Source organism: Carettochelys insculpta, chromosome 7 (assembly GCF_033958435.1).
Source record: "Carettochelys insculpta isolate YL-2023 chromosome 7, ASM3395843v1, whole genome shotgun sequence".
Classification (NCBI taxonomy): Eukaryota; Metazoa; Chordata; order Testudines; family Carettochelyidae; genus Carettochelys; species Carettochelys insculpta.
In genome coordinates, this window is record NC_134143.1 from 39,364,158 (window position 1) to 39,385,229 (window position 21,072).

General features: G+C 42.0%; 1 protein-coding gene across 2 annotated transcripts in view; it reads right to left on the reverse strand.

Annotated features, from left to right (window-relative positions):
• The window catches only part of RNLS (renalase, FAD dependent amine oxidase), a 148,195-nt gene extending 128,590 nt beyond the window's left edge, over positions 1–19,605 (reverse strand). The window contains exons 1-4 of one of the 2 annotated variants that reach the window (XM_074999525.1): positions 19,491–19,605; positions 19,042–19,147; positions 13,888–14,030; positions 13,291–13,449 (exon numbers count right to left, since the gene is read on the reverse strand). In XM_074999525.1, coding sequence (XP_074855626.1) covers positions 13,291–13,449; positions 13,888–14,030; positions 19,042–19,147; positions 19,491–19,605 — 523 coding nt within the window. Of the gene's footprint in view, positions 1–13,290; positions 13,453–13,887; positions 14,031–19,041; positions 19,148–19,490 lie in introns of both variants that reach the window. The other variant, XM_074999524.1, reaches the window with a different exon arrangement.
• Between the last annotated feature and the right edge of the window lie 1,467 nt (positions 19,606–21,072).

The following is a 21,072-nucleotide window of genomic DNA, read 5'->3' on the forward strand; positions in this document are numbered from 1 at the left end:
CCTGCATATCACATACTGGGGAACTCTCTCATAGCCTTCTATTATTTATTCTTCATTTTGTAATGCCTCTCTCTTTCTGTGACCTCTCTCCAACCAGATTTCTTCCAAAGAGATTAGGTATGCAACTGCACGTGCATATCACATATGCAAGCATCACCGTGCATACTAATCAGGTAATCACACTCTAGTAGCCATCTGTGTACAAAATTATCTAATTTTCATAAGGAACTTGAGTAACGGTGTGCGCAAATTAGGTCTGAAATTGCACACACTTTGGCCATTTCATAGTCATAGACTAACAAGATCCAATTTGATAATTACAGAAGGTAGTCATCTACAGTAACTGGAAGTGACTTTCTGGGGGAGGACTTGGAGAGTAGTATTGACTCAGATGTTTCCATACTGAGATCCTCTGGAATAGCTTGTGCAAGAAGATGTATTACATTGCATTCCAATTAGAAATCCTTCACCCAATACTAAATATTTTTTCAAAAAATCTTTATTTTTAGGGGTATTATTATTCATAGTAAAATCTACTGTAGTACAAATCATAATTTTCTCTAGTATGGTCTAATAATTACATCTCCCTTTGCAATTCCCTTAACAATCACAGGATGATACACTGTTAATGGGCATTTAAATTACAATTAAAAGACATGAGACCAGTAATACTCTGGGAGGTCTTGCATGTGAATTTTTATAATAATGCTCACAAACAATCTCAAAGGGGTGCTGTGTTAGTCTGCAGCTTCACAAACAAAAAACAGGCCACAAGATTGCTCATAAACAATGTTTATTTTTTTAATGAAAGCTATTTGCTACAGCACATTCATTATGGCTATGGTTAAACTACTGAGTTTTGCCAGCAAAATTAGTGGAACATCCACGCACAAAATGCACTTTGTCGACAGTTTGTTGACAAAACTCAGCACTTTTGCTGGCAGTGTTCTGCCTCTCAGCCAGGAGGTATAGCACTGCTGTTAACAGATTCTGTTGACAAAAAAGCTGTGTGCATGCTTTCAGAAGCCTTCTCTTGACAGACAGGGCACCCAGAACAATGGACAGCCCTATCTGCTGTGCTGACCGGTGCCTGTTTTGTTGAGAGAGTGGCCGGGCAGTCTGCCTACTATGTCGACAGAACGAACCGCTCTCCTGATCGTTGTTTGTGTGTGGCAGCACTCTGTCAACAGAAGTTTTGTCGGGAAATCTCTTCCGACAGTGACTTCTGTCGACAGAGTGCCGGAGTGTAACCATAGTCTATGAATCTGAAATCTTACCTCAAAGTGCGCTGCTTCAGAAAAGTATACTTCTTACATACACAAAATCCCAACCACTAAATCAAACAAACAAGAAAACAAACAAACAAAAAACCCAAACCCAAATAATGATTTTGGAGAGTTATGGGTGAGGGGTAGAAGGCGGGGCAGAACAGAAGAACCAGTCTCATGATTAATAGCCCTGAATCAGAGGGTCTTTGGGTAGATATTCTATGGGTATTGTCAAGGAACTTTTAAAGATGATTCTCTGTGTTAGAAGGTAACTGGGAGTACGGTTGGAGGAAATGATTTTCTCAGTTAACATGGAGAATCAAAATCTCCAAGATATAAATTTATTTGGGGCTAGAAAAAATATTTTGCTTGGATAAACTGACAACTACGCTTGACTGAATATTTATGTAATTTAAAAAAAAAACAACCCATATCTTTAGGCACCCATCCATTGCTCTGAGAATTAAGGTAACTCATCAGATGGGGTATTTGACAGAGGTGGCTTCTTCAATCTCCTGAGTTCTTGGCATAATGGAAGGCAATCACAGGAATCAAGGCAAATAACTTTTCCCACAAGGCTTAGCTTTGTGTAGCTGATGTGTACCTTTCAAAGACTTGAGCCTTGAGATAGCATTTACAGAAGTCCTTAAAAGGGAAGCAGTAAATGCAAGGTACTAGGTCAAAATAGTAAGTCAGAGATATCAGAGATGGCACAATAATAATAACTAGGAGTCCTGTGCCATCTTAAAGACTAACAGATTTATTTGGGCATAAGCTTTCATCAGTATGCATCTGTTCTACCCACAAAAGCTTATGCCCAAATAAATGTCAGTCTCTAAGGTGCCACAGGACTTCTCACTGTTTTCGTAGAAACAGAATAACATGTCTACTGCTCTGAGACTTGCCATTATGATAATACTCTATGGTTGTGTCTAGACTAGCCCCCAACTTCGAAGGGGGCCTGGTAATTAGGGTGTTGGGAAATTACTAATGAAGTGCTGCGGTGGCATATGCAGCACTTCATTAGGCTACATCTCCCCCATGGCAACTTCAAAGGTGCTGGCTTGCGTGTACATACTCTTGGATTTTGTGCTTGAGCAGTACTGCTGGATTCCTCATAGGGATGTTAATGGCTAACTGGTTGAGGCTGGAAAATCACCTGGGGAGGGTAACTCGCACATTGGCTGGATCCGTCTGTTTTAAAGCTTCTTTGTGGTACTGAAGTAGCAAAGAGGGGCCATCTCAGACTAGAGAACTGCAGTTACGCCTGCTAAGCTTGGTCTCATTTTTTCAGGTGATGTAGGAGATAATGTACTAGCAGATGACAGGTAAAGGGTAGAAACCCGTTAACTGGGAGTACATTATCTCCTGCATCACCTTAAAAAATTGGACCAAGCTTAGCAGGCCTAAACACAGTACTCTATTCTGAGTTGACTCTTCTCTGCAACTCCAATAACACAAAGAAGCTTTAAAACAGATGGATCCGGCCACTGTGCGAGTTACGCTCCCCAGATGATTTTCCAGCCCCAACCAGTTAACCATTAACATCCCTATGGGGAATCCAGCAGTACTGCTAAAGCACAAAATCCAAGAGTATGCACTGTTATTAGTCAATTGTGGATATGAGCCCTCAAGGAAAGGAGTCTGCATCAAGGCTGAAGGCAGCTCACAAAACTGTCCTCTGTCTACCAGCATCATCCTGGGTTTGTTCAGATTCAGATTCAGCCAACTGCACTTCCTCCACAACGTCATCTCATCCAAACATTGGGCCATGTGCATGGTAGTGGTATTGTGTGCATGTGGCAAAGGATCGGTAGCGCTCTGCATGTCCCTTGAATTCATCTCATTAACCAGTTCACCTAGTGGTTGCGAAGAGATGTTGAATAGCACCAGAAATAGAATCGATCCCTTTGAAAACCCACAAGTAAACATCTATTCCTGTATTTCTCCACACAGCCAAATATGTACATGTGAGGCACTTTTGTATTTGCCAGCTTTGTGTTTTACTTATGTTTCAGAATGGCCAAAAACTAAAAGATCTATCAAGACAGCAACTCTGCTTTCCAACTGACAGGGGTAGACAGCACTTGAAATTAGTTTAAATACAAACTGGACTCAATTTCCTGCATGAATCCTACTTTATTCTAATATTTTGTTTACACATACACTCACACACAGGCCTGCCGACAGGGGATGTGCGGGAGTAGGAGCAGAAAGAGGGCAGTTGCCTGCGGACCCATTTGAAAAGCTGTGGAGCACTGTGGCTCCACTCTAGATGTGGCTCTGAGGGAGCATGGGGCGGCGGGGGCATGGCTGCCTGTGCTAAGCCCTGCCCCTTCTGCCCATGACCCACTCCTGGGAGGGGTGGAGAGTCAGGCCCTTCTCCCACCTTGTCCCTAGGTCTGCAGCAGCTGTTGGCACCACTGCTTGCACAGCTGGCTCGATCCTCGAGCCCATACTCATAGGAAAAGTTCCACAGAAGTCAGTGTGACTACTCATATGACTCTGACAGGACTTTTTAATACGTTTAATTGACAGCTAGAGGAGAAGGCCCAAAATTAGCATACACGGTAAGCACAAAAGTGAAACAAAAGTCCAGATGTGTCAAACACAGTCTGTCAGTCACACATATTCTCCCTGTGATTATGTTCCTATGGTTCAGTATTTAAGCTTTTATTGAACAACAAGAAGCAGCAAGTTTCTAGCCCTCACCGGTGGGGCCGAAAACCATATATGAAGAAAAACTAAGCCTCTCCCAAGGACCATGAAGCAATGACTCTCAGGTGTAAGCTCTACAGCCTCCTGCTAACATAATCTGCATGTGAGTTCTAAAGTTCATTTAAATGTCAACATTAAATACTTTATTTTTTGACCATCTCAAAAAACAGAACAGGGAACAGGGTAGGAATTAGAACTTGCTAAAGTAAATGAAATGCAGAGGGATGAACAAACCTGAAACATATACAGGCCTCATCTACACCTACCAAGACTGACACTGTGAAGATCAATGACTGACACTGTGAAGATCAATTTCCCAAGGGCTGATTTAGCAGGTCTAGTAAACGCATGATAATTGAATGCTGATCATGCTCCCATTGACTCCAGTATTCCACTGGAGCAAGAAGAGCAAGGAGAATCAGTGGGAAAGTTTCTGCTGCCAAACCCTGCCCCATGCTTTGATAAACGCACTTGGAAATGTATACTAATGCCTATATTTCTCCAGAAAGTCTTGGTTTCAATAGAGATTCCAGCTGCTTAGCAGCTCTAAAATATTCATTCCATCATGTGTGTTTAGAAGAATTGAATCCTTTAATTTTGAACAATTTCTGCTTTTATGTGTTTGATTTTTCTGCAGTTAGGAGAGATTTTGTAAAATTGGAAAAGTGCCATTTATTTGCCTTATCCTGTTCTGTGGAATCTCAGGAACTGCTAATTAAAGATACAAAGGTCAAATACAATCGTATGCTCAAGTTAAAATCTATGTACACATGTAGTTGAAATGGGTTAGGCCTATGGATTAGGCTGTCACAAAGATCATTTGAACACTGCCATCTAGCTTTCTTTTAAAGATGTTGCAACACACTAAACAATTTCCTAATTTGCCACAGAATAATTCCAACACTGACTTCAAAATACTTCCAAGTGCAGAAAGCTGTTAACTCTTCACATGCCAAATGTTTTTCAATGAGAAAAATGAGAGTCTATTTTATTAACTTTCTTAGTAACTAGCTGCGAGGAAACACTGTATTCACAGAATTTATTTGTGAATAGTAGCTAAAGCAAAGCCCCTGAAGAATAATTTCAAGAGAAATCGAGATAATTGGTTACATAAAAATTGCTTCTCCATTCACATTATTAAAATTTAATGGAGATCAATATCTTCTGGGATCCATTAGTGTTGATTATTCCTTCTTCTTCAGACACTACAACAAAACATGACTCCTTATGACTTCTTTTTGGGTGGAGTGGAATAAAGTACAGAAATTCAGTTACATACCCTTTGGTACCCTCTCCTTCTGGAATCTTCTGAGAAGAAACACAGTTAAATAGACATAGTGCCAGCTGATCAGAGTGACTGAGCAGACCCCAAAAGAGGAACAAAACTGGGGCAGACAGCTATAACACCATCCATCATAAATAATAGTTATAGGCTACGTCTACACTAGTGAAAAACTTCGAAATGGCCATGCTCATAGGAATAAGGGGACTTCGAAGTAGGTGGGGTCCTTTCGAAAAGGAGCCCTGTCTGGACGAGCCGCGCAGCGGCGAACCACATCAATTTCGAAGTGCCACGGCCGCCCGCATGCTAATGAGGCACTGAATATGTATTTCAGCACTTCATTAGTAAACTTCGAAATGGCATTTGCATGGCCATTTCAAAGTTTCTGGCTAGTGTAGACACGGCCATAGAATAAAAGCCAACAATCAGCTAATTTATGGCCACCTCCTTCCTTTGTTCCCCCTCCTGCCCCACCATGCACACAAATGGGTTAAACTGTATTCTCACTTTAGTGTATAACTGGAATTGCTATTCAATGCCAAGAAGGCAGAAGCTAGACTGAGAGAATATATCCCAGTGTAATAGAGGTGTTACAGCTCTTCAGCATGGTTCATTAGTTCACTCTGTTAAGCTTCAAGGTTTTCAGATGAAAACCTTTGCCCAGGCAAATTAAACTTTTCTGTTTCTCTTGCATAGCTGTATGGTCTGAAAAATTGGTAAGTAAATATACATTGTTGTAAAACAATGCGCATCAAACTGGCCAGCTGACAGATACCTCACTTCTGTTGTGGCAAAAAAAAAAAAAAAAAAAAAAAAAAATGGGCCAGCCCATAAAAAGTAAGTCCCTGGCCTTTTCTAATTTATGAGCCTGATTTTATTGAGCTGTCAAAGTTGCAAATTACCCTCTAAAATTATCTCTAAGGAAACAGGTCAGCATTTTCAAACAAAAAGGTAGGCTTCTTAGTTGATATTACGTACCCAAATTGAGCTTGCCTGATTAACAGAAGTCCTGAGCACCCACAAACCCTAATACAGTTACTGGGAGCAGCAACTGTTAGTCATGTTGAATAAAATCAGGCCACTTTCATTGAGGCACCTAGATGTTGGAGCCTCACGTAAACAACTCTGAAACTGTTGGGTCAAACTCTTCAGTAAGTCTGTTTTAAAGAAACATGCTATTTGTTGAATGGTTTTCAATCATAAATTAATATGGAATGACGAACTCAAGTACAATAATCAACTAAGCTGTGGGAAAAGTACAGTAGGAACAGAGAATGTCCATATTAAAGGAGACAAAGGAACAAGTCAGATTAGTTATGAAAGCAGTGACTTGTCAGACACATCTGATTCACAATTTGCTGCCTTCAAGATCAATGAATACTTTAACAGCTTCTTAACTTTTGCTATAAACCATGGCGTATGCGAACTGAGCTAAACAGTACTTTCATTTCACAATCCTCACCTGCAGGTTAGCACCAGTGTCCCATCTAATTTTTTCCATTTGTGTGCAGAATAAATTTTGTTGTGTGCACCATGGCATGGGTGGAAGTTCACCACCCATAGAATCACATGCTGCTGGCTATGGGTACTCTGCTAATCAGATGGCTGTCACCTGAATCTCTCCTGAGCAATCGCCCAGGCATTCAGTTTTAAAGGAAATACCAGTTAGCACGAACAGTATTTTAGCAAAAGCCATCCAATAGGGTGATAGCTGCAAACGCATTTAAACACAGTTAGGTCTAGCATAGATTACACAGTTGGCATGGACAGGATCTCTTGCTGCAATACTACAGACTCGCTGTTTGTGAGCAAATGATTCTCAGAACAAAATATTGGTTCATTCTGGCCAAGAAAAGAAAACCATTGTTAGTGAAGTTCTAACTGCAGTGTTGGGAGGACTTAACTGAGGACTTCTGTGCCAAAGTGACTACAGGGAGGGAGAATGCAGCACTTGGTGAAAAGGCTATAGGCTGGGTTTTCAGCCTAGAGCCATCCCTATTTTAATTTCATTAAGAATTTGTCAAAAGACGGGTGATGATACACCAGAAGGCAAAGGAACATACATAATAAAGGCTAGATTTTGCTCAATGTGGGAGCTAACAAGATGATTAGGGCTCTTTGTGAATTTGAGGCTAGGTGACTTCTCTCTCCCTCCCTCACTGGAGTTATCACACATTTCTTCTTTAAGCAGTTCTGTATTTATTACGCCAACAACCTTACAAAGTCTTTATCTCTTGGCTTGAGGTTCTAACTGGTAATGTGTCAAAGACCAGAGACTTTAAAACCCTTGCTTCTAAATCATTCATTTTCTTCAAAACATCCTGCCTCTCATTTCCACAATCATACAATTTATATTGACTAAAACAAAACGCTTTACAGAAACCAGTTAAGGTTTGTGTACTTAAACCACCAGATTAGCCCTAAATATCGCGGCAACTCACTAGGTACTCATAAGTATATCTCTTGCAATTCACAATTATGATTTCATTTATTCTGTTACTTCTTCCACAGCCTTTGCTGACACATACATACCCTCCCTTCATGCAAAATAGGCAATCTCCGTTCCAATAACAGCTATTTAGACTGTGATACATTTGGGGTGTTTGTTGTGTGTTTGTACAGCACCTAACACAATACAATCCTGATCCTTAACTAGAACGTCTAGGCTCTACATTAATAGAAATAATAAACACAAACTGTTTTAAAAAGAACAAAACTTACTAGAAATCTCACGTTTATTATTAAGAGTTGTGTACTAAATGTGGAGACTGACTTCAGAGAAGGGAGAAACACAGGGAGTTTAGTCCTCTTCTAAATGCAAAAATGTACACAACCTTGACCGTGAAGTCAGCAGATATACCCATAATTTAAAATCCAAATGGAACTCCCAGTCACACAATTAATTAACAGTTTTTTTTGTCAAATGGCTGTCAGGTGCCCACTTCCCATTTCTAAGTTAATAAGGGTAGAGAACCTACATACCATGTGTGCCTTTGAAAATTTCCTTTAAATTATGACATCCCCATATATTCCCTTCCTTCCTGCTACAAGGATGAACAGCAGAACAATGACAGATATAAATGCTCTTAAAGCCAGGAGACTATACGAGATAGGAAATGAGCAATGTAGTCTTTAGCTATTAGCAAGGAATTACCTACTGACTTAAAACTAGGTCAGGTTGGAAATGAAACAAGTTTAATTTGTAAGTTAACACAGATCTCTAAAAATGAGCAAGGTAAAGGAAAAGGGGAAGACAAAACCCCTTAGGCTGTGGCTACACTAGCCCCCACGTTTTGAAAGGGGTATGCTAATGAGCCACTTCAGCAGATGCTAATAAGTCACTGTCATGCATATGCAGCACCTCATTAGCAAAATGGCAGCCGTGTGCATTTCAAAAATGCCACTTTAGAAACGCACGTTGCTCGTGTAGACAGGGGTCTTTCGAAAACCAAATGGGAAGAAAGGGCTTTCAAAGTCCAGGGGAGTCCTTTTGAAAGGCGCCTGTCAACATGAGCTGCATGTGTTTTTTGAAAGAGGTACTTTTGAAATGCGCATGGCTGCCATTAGGCCAAGGAGGTGCTGCATATTCATGGTAGTGCGTCATCAGCATCAGCTGAAGTGGCTCATTAACATACCCCTTTCGAAAGGTGGGGGCTAGTATAGGCACGGCCTTACAGAGTTCCCTCAGATAAAATTAATCTTGCAAATATTAAGAGGCTTAAGCCATGTCTATGCTAGGAGTGCATTACTGGCATTGGAATACCAGTCTGCACTCCTCCTATGGACGTACTGGCAAAGCTGTGTTTTATTCCAGTATAGTACAACCACTCCAAGTGAAACAAGCAATAGTTGTAAAAGCATAACTTTTCTGGTACAGGTAAACTTGTACTGTGGGCTTCTTCCACCACAGTTATGTGCCAGAAAATGTCCTAGTGTGCTCCTAGCTTAAGAGACAAATTATAAGAACAGAAACCTACTTGAAGCTCAGCTAGACCAAAATCTCAATAGTTGAGAACAAGTGAAATGGTCTGCAGAGGTAAAGTATATTCCCCTTCTCAAGGCCTAAAAAAATGTTCCTGAAAGGGCAGAATTAGTAAATTACTCTCCTAGAGATGGTAATCCTTTCAATATAGGTTTGAAGTGCATCATGTTACACATAAAGAGGGGTCAGTCTTGGTTTCCTGTGATATCTATATGATATACTTGATGAGCACTATTCTAGATTTTTTACAGATATTTTTCTCTTTTTAAAAGGTAAACAGATATGATGCTCTCACCACTCTAGCTCACCTCACTCCCCCATCCCCATAGAAAACAAAAACAACAACTGCCCAACTCATTCCCAGAGTTGTGCAGCGAGCACAGGTAATTCAGCACAATGCTGCCACACACACCAGCACAGCACAACTAACTGTTACGGCTGGAGACCCAGTAGGTGACCTCAAAAGAGGCTTCTAATTTGAGTGAGGTGGGACTCCAGAATGGTTCCTAACTTTTCTGTTGTCTCTCTCAAACACATCTATAACTGCACATTTACTTCTGCTGCAGCATAAGCACTGCAAGAGCAAACCATATGGCAGCTTCAGTTGATCTTCAGTTACTCAAGTAAATTTGGTGGAGCCATAGGGGCACTTACATTGGTTTGGTTCCACTGATTGAGGCAAGGACAAGTACAAATTGTTGTCTTCTGCCTATGGAAAAATCCCAGGCCACACTGAGGTCACTACATATATATATATTTTTAAATTAACACAAACATACATTCACTTGTACTCTAAAATCCGTGAATTGAACATTTACAATTCATCCAAGAAACATGATTCTAGTGTCCTATCCAATAAGGCAAGTCTACACAAGTGACTGGTGTATCAGTATAGAAAATGGACTTTCATTCTTTATTTTTATATTTTCTTCCCAGATTTTATATACACATAACAATTTAACATCAACTCAGTTGACTTTGAAAAAACCGTAACAAAACAAAGCAGCAGAAATGTAGCACTTTAAAGACTAACAAAATGATTTATTCAGTGATGAGCTTTCATGGGACAGACCCACTTCACCAGATCATTTGTTAATATGTCATTTTGTTAGTCTTTAATGTGCTACATTTCTGCTGCTTTGTTTTGCTGGAGTACAGACTAACACGGCTACCTCTCTGTTACTATCTGAAAAAAACTATTTCAACTAGAATTAGTAGGTCGCAATTTACACTTACTACTTAATCCCTATGAACACTGGTTCGTCATTAACCATGTTTCAAACCCAATTTAAAACCAGTATTGGCTTGCATACCCATTCCTGATAAATCTATACTACCCATATTAATCTCTATCTTCCTTCTCCCCTTAATTTTTACTCCACCTGATACACTCCTTCAGTTAAATAAAAATAACTTGACCTGGTTTTTTTACAAATAGAGCCACTTTATTGTATTTCTCAATAGTGGTATTATTATTCAGACAAACTCCTTCTTCCTGTCATTACAATATTCAATCCCATTTCTAATCTCCTCCAAATTATTACAATATCATCGTACCCTTTTTAGTAAACTCCTAAAGTTCATGGCTAGGTTAGTGACTAGTCTTAATCAGCTTTTTTTTATAGTTGTTTTAACTACTATTAGTATAATTCTGTATTTAAAACCACATTATAACTTAGGTAGTCAAATGGAAAACAAATGTATTTAATAAAACAAGGGGTCTATATGTAGGCTACAAAAATTATTAAGTACAAGAATTTGTGTATTTTGCCAATAGAAAATTATCTCTTCTAAACAAGAGAACTGAAGAGAACAAAATTATTTCATACAGTAAAGGGGAATTATGTATGATAAAAGGATTAGGACAGAGTACATAAAGTCATGAAGAACACTGGGACAGAATACATAGTCCCCAAACTGACCAAACAGGGTTAAAAATGAGAGCCCTTGAGCACAATCAGCCCCACCCCATTACACCTGCGCAGGGCATCAAGCCTGGCGGGCAGGAGATAAAGAGGAAAGGCTCAGCTCAGTAAGAAAGGCTGATGAAGGAAGGTCTAGTGAAGATCAACTGGGGGGTGAGACTTTATGGTTATCATAATTAGTTTGGTTCTCCTTTTGAAGTATCTGAAAAAGAAACTGTTGAGGATCAGTAAGAAGAAGCTGTGGATATCCTAGAGACTGAACAGACCACACTGGATCTCTGGGCTCAAACCCAGAGCAGAAGGTGAGCTGGGGTTCACTAATGACATCCCTTGGCATTAAGAGCTGTGAAGCCTGAAAGTACCAAAGTTGTGCTAAAGTTCTGGTTCAATACTACCAGTGTATTGGGCTTGATTTTCTTTGAAAGTGGTAGGACTGAAAGTAACCTAGCTTTAGGCCAAGTCAAAAGAAGAGGCATTGTGTTACAGGACTGGAGTGGCTTTTGGCACAAAACAAGAGGTTGCTATGTTCATACCCTGCTAGGAAGGAGGAACACTCCTGTAGGTGAGCAGGCTCTTCTGTAGTTACTGAGGCGCTGCTTGTCCAGTGGAAAAAAAATGGCATTTGGAATTAAAGACTGAAACAAAAATATTTTCCTTTACCTTCTATGATCAGACAAATGCTGCTCTTATTATCCTAGTCATAATGCTCCTGCTTCACTCTTTCTTTATCCACCCCCACTTTGTTTGTTAGCTTCTGTTACCGAGGATAAGCTTTGTACAGAAATTTGAAAAAATCAGACTAGAGCTTCTAATCCCCTCTGACATTAGAGCTGAGCACAGAGCTGATTTTATTTTGGTTTGGTGGCCAAACTGAGAAACAGTTGTTGCTTTCAAACCTAAACTTGCTTTTCTTGTTTTATTTTACTTCCTGGGAAAAAAAGTTTTGGGGGATTTGAAAATGTTGAATTGATTTCAACTTTCTCATACAGAAAAGCATTTTTAAAAGAGTCTCAGAACCTGAAAAGCTTACTTTCAGCCAAAGCTAGATCTCTTTCACAGCCTAACAGTAACTGTGCCTTTTGCTCCTACCATTTCACTGTGGACACAGCTAGCTTATGTCTCTGATATTCAATGATCTGTGGGTGGTGAAATGAAAGGCAGGCTCAGTCTAAGGTAACCTAGTCCCAGTCATGTATGTACAGTGAAGATCAAAGTATAATGTTGAACAAGGAGTCAACTGAGGACTTACAATATCTGGGCAATGTGCCCTCTGTAGCTAGTCCTGATGTATCAATAGGCCATTGTTATTTGCAACATCATGTCTCGGAGAGTATGTCTACACTGCAATTAAGCACCTATGGCTAAATATGTGTGTTTAGCCGTAGGGGAAACACTGAGCTCCTGCTGGAGCCAAGCTTTGAGACCTTGCAGTGGGAGTGGATCCCCAGTCTGAATGTCTACCTTGCAATTACACAGCCCTAGCTTGAATCAGCTGACATGGGTTATCTGCAGATGTCTAACTGCAGTACAGACCTACCCAGAGGGGCCTTGATAAAAAGTAAAGAGCAGGGCTCATCAGACGAGTTACATTTTTTGTCTGTGTATGTGAACTTACACTAGCTTTACTAGTGGAAAAACCTCCAAATTTTTTTCTTGACACTGCAAATGTTGGGCAGAGTAATGAGTACATTTGTAATAACAAGTTTCCCATGGAGAAAGCCTGCTTGTTTACTCTCCTAACCAGAGACCTTTGAAGGAGGCAGTAGGACAGTATACAGCCCCTCAGGGGACTGCTGAGGCACTATTTATATTTTTGGGTCAAGTAACTGCTTTCTCCCCCCGCCCCATACCTACTCACTACAAACATGGCCTAGTCTTTATAAGAATTACAGACCAGAATTGCTATTTTGGGAAAATGAGATTTTTCTCTTCTGAAAACTGGATTTCAGTTAAGATATTGCCTGTATAAAATATAATCTGTTTGGAATGACCATGCCTACTTGATTTACAGCATCCATAATAAATTTCCTCCTCTCTATTAATGACAGCAATGTCACAAAATCAGAGCTTCCTTTACTATAGCTTATTATAAATTATTCTGCATTAAATACTTACTGTTCACAATGTCACCTTGAAGTTGAAGAATTTGTGGAACTGGTATTGTGAGAACAACTATGTCAAATTGTTCTGGGGACCCTGTTTTCTTGCAGACCTCCCATGTCCCCCCTCTGAGATAGATGTGTGTTACATGGTGCTCATAGAAGACATCAGCACCTGCTTTTAAAAAAAAAAAAAAAAAAGGCTTAATGCACATAGTTCTGATCCCAATAGTAAAGAACATGCACAACATAGAACAACTTTAATTAATCAAATTGAAGGTCCTGATCCACCCCACTCCACTCTGATTTGCTCACCTTGATCTATTTTTTTTTTTCCTGATTTGTCCTCCTTGATTACTGTTTGGTTCTGTGTACCTTAAATATTGAGTTTGTTCTGGCATGGCTATGGTCTGAAGAAGTGGGTCTGTCCCACAAAACCTCACCTAATAAATTATTTCGCTAGTCTTCAAAGTGCTGCTTGACTTTTCATTTTGATAGCATATAGACTAGCAGGGCTCCCTCTCTGTTAATTTCAAGAGGTGGGTCGCTCCTTGTTGATCAAAGGAAGGACAATTATCAGAGCTGTCAATGACAAAAGATGTTTGCAGATTACCTGACTCTGTTAAATAATGCTTGACAATTGAAGAGATTCCCTGAGGTGTCACACAATTTTGAGATCCTTCTTCTATCACCATTCCTTCAACGGGGGCAGTCAGTGGCTTCAACACACCATGGGTCAAAAGGTCCTCGTAGAAGCTATAAAAACAAACATGCTAACTGCAAGAACAGCAACAGCTACTTTTACTGTTAAACAGACACAATTAAAGATTGTTATAACAATACAACATTTGTCTTCAATCATATGGAATTGCAGGACTATAAGGGACCTTGAGAGGTTATCAAGTCCAGTGCCCTGAACTCATGGCAGGACCAAACCCTAGCTAAATGATTCCTGACAGATGTTGGAGATCTCTTTTTTTTTTTTTTAAAAGAGCAGGTTATACAATGTTTATTCATTGCTTACCGCCCTGATGGCTAGGAATTTTTCCTAATGTCCAACCTAAACTTCCTTGTTGCAATTTAAGCTTATTGTATCATCCAATATTAAGGAGAACAATTTTCTCCTTCCTCCTGATGACAACTTTTTAGTTACATGAAAACTGGCACAGTGGCCCTTCTCTTTTTTTTTTCCCAGACTAAACAAACCCCACTTATTTTCCCCCCTCCTCAAATCTTCACTCACAGGTCACATTTTTCAAGACCTTTAATCATTTTTTATTGCTCTTCTCTGGACCTTTTTCTTTGCTATTTGTCCACATCTGGAAACACAATACTTTAGTAGAGGCTTAAGTGCAGAGTAGAATGGAAGAATTAATTCTCATCACTTGCTTATAACACTCCTGTTTAATATATCCCAGAATGATTACTGTAAATAAGTTAAACTGTTAACTCTTATCTTCTGGTCCACTCTGACCCCCAGATCCCTTTCTATAGTACTCCTTGGTAGTAATTTCCCTCTTTGTATTTGTGCAACTGACTGTTATTTTCCAAACTGGAGTACTTTGCATTTGTCCTCATTGAATTTCATTCTGCTTACCTCAAACCATTTCTCCAGTTTGTCCTGACAATTTTAAAGTCTAATCCTGTCTCTATCCCCACAGCGTGCAAGCCCTCTTTGCTTTGTATCATCCACAAACTCTGTAAGTGTACACTCTATCATTGATGAAGATACTGAACAGAACATACGAAACTGGAGTTTGAAACTGAGCTTATGTATGTTTTTAGTATTAATGTATTCCTAACAATTATGTAAATATAAACAATCTTAGTTTACTTTCTCACTGCTTCATAAGGATTGATCTCTAACAAGGCAAAGACAGTATTCGCACCTGTGGTTTCTCCCCCCCACCCATTGGAATTTTGTTGGAAAGTTTCATCTTAGTTGGAAATTCTGACTTACTGTGGCTGGAAGATAAAGGATGATGTCTGAAAGCATTTAACTGACTGCCCACTCTTCTTCAGTTTTGAAAGCACTAGGCCGTGAATATCTTCTAACATTAATACCACTTTGCTTCCTTTGGTATTTACCAAAGGTGTCCTGTGTAGTTCATCAATAATTACTTTTCATCACATAACAGCTCCCTAATCCATCTCCGAAGGACTTATTCTAATATTCCAAATCAATGAGTAGCTTCAAACCGTCACTTCTGGAAAAAATGTTTTGCTTGTTTCCTCCCCCTCACCAAAATATTACCTTGGTCCAGTGATAACTTAGCTGTAAAGGTGTAATATCCTTAAAGCCTGATATTTCAGAGCGCCATAGAGAAACTAAGTTTGATGTCATTCAAAATTAATGATTCATTGCCTCTCAAACTGAGCCAAGAGTCTGTCTGCCTTAAATATTAAGATAGCTGTATCTGGGAAGCACTTAGTTTTCCACAACAACATTAGGTCTGTATGGCAAGGTTCCTAATAGACACTGAGACTTCTATTCTTCACCACCATACTTGATAGCCATTTCTGTTTTGGGATAGACACTTGTGCATGGCTGTCACATGCTTGCTTTACCTTGAGCTGTGTGATCTTTATTTGTCCAGCTGTTAATTGTTTAAAACCCAGGCTCTGTCCTTGACAGAAAAAAACCCCCATCAAACCTAAGGCCTTGATTTCATAATGAAAAGAGTAGGAGCCCTTGGAGGCAGTGTTGCAGAGATGATGTGCTTGTGGCAATCGGTGTCTGCACTATTGGTATCCTCAGGTAAGAGTTACATTAGTCTAAATGGACCTCTGGGTATATCTACATAGCAAAGATAGTTTGAAATAACAGCCAACAGAACTTTACTAGTGCCTACACAACACAACTGCTATTTTGAAATAATACTGTGTGCAGACACTCCATTTCAAAATAGCTAAGTGATATTTCAAAATGCATTTTTTTTGTGTGTACCAGCATTATTTTGAAACAAGCTATTCCAGAAGAGAGACTTTTGAAATAAGGCTGCTGTGCAGACGTACCTTCTGTGGCCAGATCCTCATTTGAGAGGACAGTGAAGAGCCACTGGAAGAAGGAATGACACTTCCCATCATTTATATTTTTGAGATGTAGGCTAGGTGCAAACTCAAGCAGGTCTCCAAGATAATATGATGAATACCTCAGGATGAGAGAGATCTTAGACTAACTCATGGAAAGATGTGTAAAACCATTTTAAGGGTACCTAAAATAAAATAAAGCATCTTTCATAAAATGTTGCTTTGTCTTAACCTGCAGAATCTTTCAGAGAATAAGCTACTACTAGTCTGATTGCACAGTGTATTACGCAGGTCTGAGATTTCTTTCTTTTAGGGTACCCAAAGGAAAACTAGGCAAATCATAAACATTTTTCTTGACTTTCACATTTAACACCTCTGACCCCAATTTGGGTACAGACAGTGTATAAATTTTTTTTTTTTTTTTTTTTTTTTTTTTGGCAGAACCTAAGCCAAACTCAGTGGGAGAAGTGCAGAATCCAGTCATGGTAGGAAAACCACCCGACCTGCACAGTTCAGCTCTCTTCCTCGCTTTTGCTAGCCATCGTTATTCCCCCTGTACTATGCATGCTGCAGAGAGAGGCTCTGCCAAAGCAGGGTGTGCACACTCTGAGGCACATACCCAGCACAACAGGGGGTGAGTCATGCAGCTGCTGCCACACCAACCCCAGCAGCAGTGGTGGTTCAGGTTTGAGGTAAAGCCAAATAAGCTTGGATTTAGGTCAGGGCCTAAAACTTCAGTCCAAGCAAATATTTAATTTGGCACTCTGTATTCTATTTTGTCATTTTAAAAATAACTCCATTCAGTTGTACTATTTAGGTTAGGTCCAGTTCTGACATCCTGGTTCACACCAAGGGGTACCACATTCCTTGAGTACTTTCACTGTGATTGATTGGAACTACAGCCGTAGTCTGGTCATCACCTGTGGCAAACTGGACACTGGTCACTGGAGGCACATGCATGGAGCACCCTCAGTGCATGTACCCCACCACTTGAGGGGACAAGTGTGTGGCAGCACCAGCAGAGGTGGTGGCTCCTCCTGCAACTGGCTCAGGGTGGCTCACCTGACATGGCTCTGGCAAGTCCCCAACCATTTATGCGGGCGGTGGGGATGCCTGGCTGGGGGTAGGCGGAAGCATGCCAGGCAGAGGGCTGTGGCAATTGCTAAATCTTGTTTTGGACACCATTGAACTATGGGCAGAGTAAGTTCAGGGTGAGTAAGAATGGTAGAAGTTTATCGAACTCCTGAAATGCATTCTGTGGCTGGCAAAAGGCCATGCTTCATGAAAATTGATTTCTTATTACAGCTTGGCAATCTGTGTAGTCAGGACACAGCTGAGGACCACTTGCAATTTGATTACTTGCCCAAGGCCAAACTACAACAGCCTCTAAGACAGTGGTGTCCAATTGTAATTAAAGGATGGCCACACTTGTGGTTGTCCTTTTTATATTTGCCACCACGCCCTCTCTTCCCCCAGAGACAGGCACTCCCAGTGGCACCCCCTCCTGTGCAAACTGAATGTTAGTGACTTGCTCAAGATGCAGGGAGCTGTGTGGCTCTGAGTTGGAGCCATGCTGGGGCAAGAGCTACAAGGGGAGCTGCGACTGCCACCCCATGTTTGTCCCACCAAATGGTAGGGCGTGTGCATGAAGTAGACAGGGTGCTCCCAGTGGGCAGCTCTGAAGAGCTGCAGTTTGCCACATGTGAGGAGTGGCAAGTTTATTAGACATCATGGCTCTAAGAGGAGCAGCCCTGTTAACTTCAGCTATGTGCTTGAATAAGGCAATTGCCCTATAATAGTGTTATTACACTTCATTGAATTCATTTTAATAAAACTGTACCTCTAACAAACACGCTCTTGTTAGCTGACAGTTTAAGGTATCACAGTATCAGGGGCTGTTCATATCAAATAGTGCTATCTTATCTAAGCCAACACCTACGCCACTTACTTGTACATTTGCTAAAAAAAATTTTCCGTCTCATTTTAAGTTGATACCTTCATTCTAATTACCTAAAAATGCCCTAAAACGATAGCTAAAACTGTCTCAACTTTAGCACTTACTTGAACAAGAGCATTAAAATCATATCAAATATAAAAGGTACATTGTTAATTGATGGGCTGAAATCTAAGCGGGCTGAATTCAGTGTGTGGTATTTTTTAAAAAAAACATGATATAGCTCTCCTGCTAAGCACAAAGATTGATCAGGAACAATCCCCAGCAGTAGATTTTTTGGGCGGGGTGGGGGGCTGTTACTGGGGCCCCTGAACAGCGAAGTGTAACATCTATATAATGGAAACAAGGTGGAGAGTACTGCAGCAACCTCCCCCCACCTCTTAGTACCTCTGTGAACAACTGTTTTACACACTTCCCTGAGCTGTCTGAAATGTAAACAGCAGAGGCTGTAGAAGTGAAATTTACTGAAGCAAGTGAAACTGACCTCGCTGTTTGTGTCTTATTGTCTAAGCGGAGAAAACCGCAAAAAAAAAAATAAATAAACAAAGAGCATACCCCGTGACAAGGGTGCTGTCATTGGTTCACCTCAGTGGCAGGACAGCAAATGCCTTGACACATGACAACCCGTTCCTCTGACGGCACAACGTGTATTTTAAAGGGATCACTTTGTAATCTCCGGGTGCAGTAGCCCAGGCAGTGCACCAAGGCGCATAAGAGACCGCCTGTGCCTCTTCTTTTTCCTACTCTTCTGCAGCTGCGCGAACTTTACCGTCACCTTCTCACCTTCGATGCTTAGAGGCCGAGGCAGTTCTCAGCGTTATGTACTGGGCTCCCAGATCGGCTGTACAACGGGGGTCATGAAGGCTCCGGCTGGTGGCCATTCTTCCCCCTGGGAACAGGGCCGCACAGCGCGATGTCAATAGGGGGGTCGGGCGCAGCCCCAGCTACTCTCCCCGGACAAGTGAACTCCGCAGCGCCCAATGGGGGAGGGAGGGACGGACACGCGCGCACATTCACAGGGCAGCTGCAGCCCGCGGTCGCTCTGCTTCTCCCCCTCACCCGCGGGGCGGCTCAGCTGTCAGCTCCCGCTCTCAGGCCCGGCCAGAAGGCTGCCCGGTGCGGGGTCTCCCCCGCGCAATGCCCGCCCACGTCCCGCGGGAATGCAAAGAGCCGGTGTCCCCGCGCCCCTGTCCCCATGACGGGGGGCGGGGGGGTCCCTGCATAGGCCTCACCTGCGCCACGGGCTTTGTCCCACAGCACGATGCTCAGCTGGGGCAGCTCCCGCCGCAGCAGCGCCGCGCACAGGCTGCCGGTCAGCCCGGCGCCCACGACGAGCACTCGCGCCATGGCCGGAGCCGGGAGGGCGCAATGAGCCTGCGCGCAGCTCCTGCTGCGCGCCAACCAGCGCCGTGGCGGGCGGAGCCTGTTGCAGCTCCGCTCGCCAGCAGGGGGAGCAGCCGGGCAGTGACCGCCCGGCGCCGCCTTGCCCGCCCGGCCCCCAGACTACGCGCCGCGCACTTCCCGCTGGGGGTCGCGCTTTCACAGCGGGCACCCTGCTGCTTGGTGTCCCCAGGTGAGCGCTGGCTTCGGCGTGCTCACACGAGGGACAGGGACGCGCCGGAATCCCGGGGGTACCTGGCCCTCATCATCCCCACCCGGTCTGTCCGTGGGGGGCGACCCATCGGGGTCCTGCGTGTGACCCCGCTTACCGTTACCCCCAGCGGGCCTGCCACATCCTGCTGACTTCTTGCTACCTCCGTTCTTCTGCCCCCCACCGCTTCACTGGCATTACTTTATGACACACACAAAGCAAGGGCACCTGAAATGAGGTGGATGCTGACAGTCGCTGCGCGGCATGGGCAATGACAAGGAGTCCTGGAGCACCTTACAGACTAGCAGCTTTATTTATTAGGTAATGAGTTTTTGTGAGTGAGACCCACTTCTTCAGATCATGGCCGGTGAGAACCCTGCCTGCCCGCCCTCTGCAGCCCATCAAAGTGCCTGCAATTCTAGGTGTTCAAATGCAGTTCACAAGCCTACCTGTCCAGGGAGACCATGTTGGTTCCAACAATCTCATGGCCCACTGAGATGGAAGGCCGCACTCACTAGCCTGGATTGGCCATTGCTGATGTACACACTTCCACCCCAAACAGTCCCTATACTGCGGTGGTTCTTAAACCACGTTCAGAACACTGTGTTCTATCAACAACTTGCAGGGGTGCCATGAGTGTCAGACAGTTGTTTATTATCATGGTATAAATTCTTTGTTATTAAAACCAGATACAACTGTACTTCTTCATTGCTATGATACCTAATTAAAGCACTTGGTTTTGGTTTTGCTCTATGTGTTGATGTTTTGGGTTTGCAGGTGGGGTTGTTTTGTTTTTTGGGCTGAAAACAATTTTTAAAAGAATTTGCATAGGTGTTCCACATTAAAAAATATTGTTTTTTGGTGTTCCCTGGGTTCAAAAAGTTTAGGAAAATGCTGGGTCAAATGACAAGTCAGGTGATTGAATATCCAGTCCTGCAGTGATGGGTCTGCTCATGTGGGTCGCTGCAGGACTGGGATCTCATTAGATACTACAACAGCACCCTCTAATTTTTGACATTTAAATGAGATTCAGACTTTAGGGCTATTCAAGGTCAGATATTTTATTTCTTCCTTAGAAGAATGCCATCAGTAAATATGACACACAAATTCTGCATTGTATACTCTCAGGAAAATACTCTGTCTGTCTGTCTCTCTCTATATTTCAGTGATTCTTTTTAATTGCCTTGAAATATTGCCATTCCAATTACAGTAGTCTGAAAATG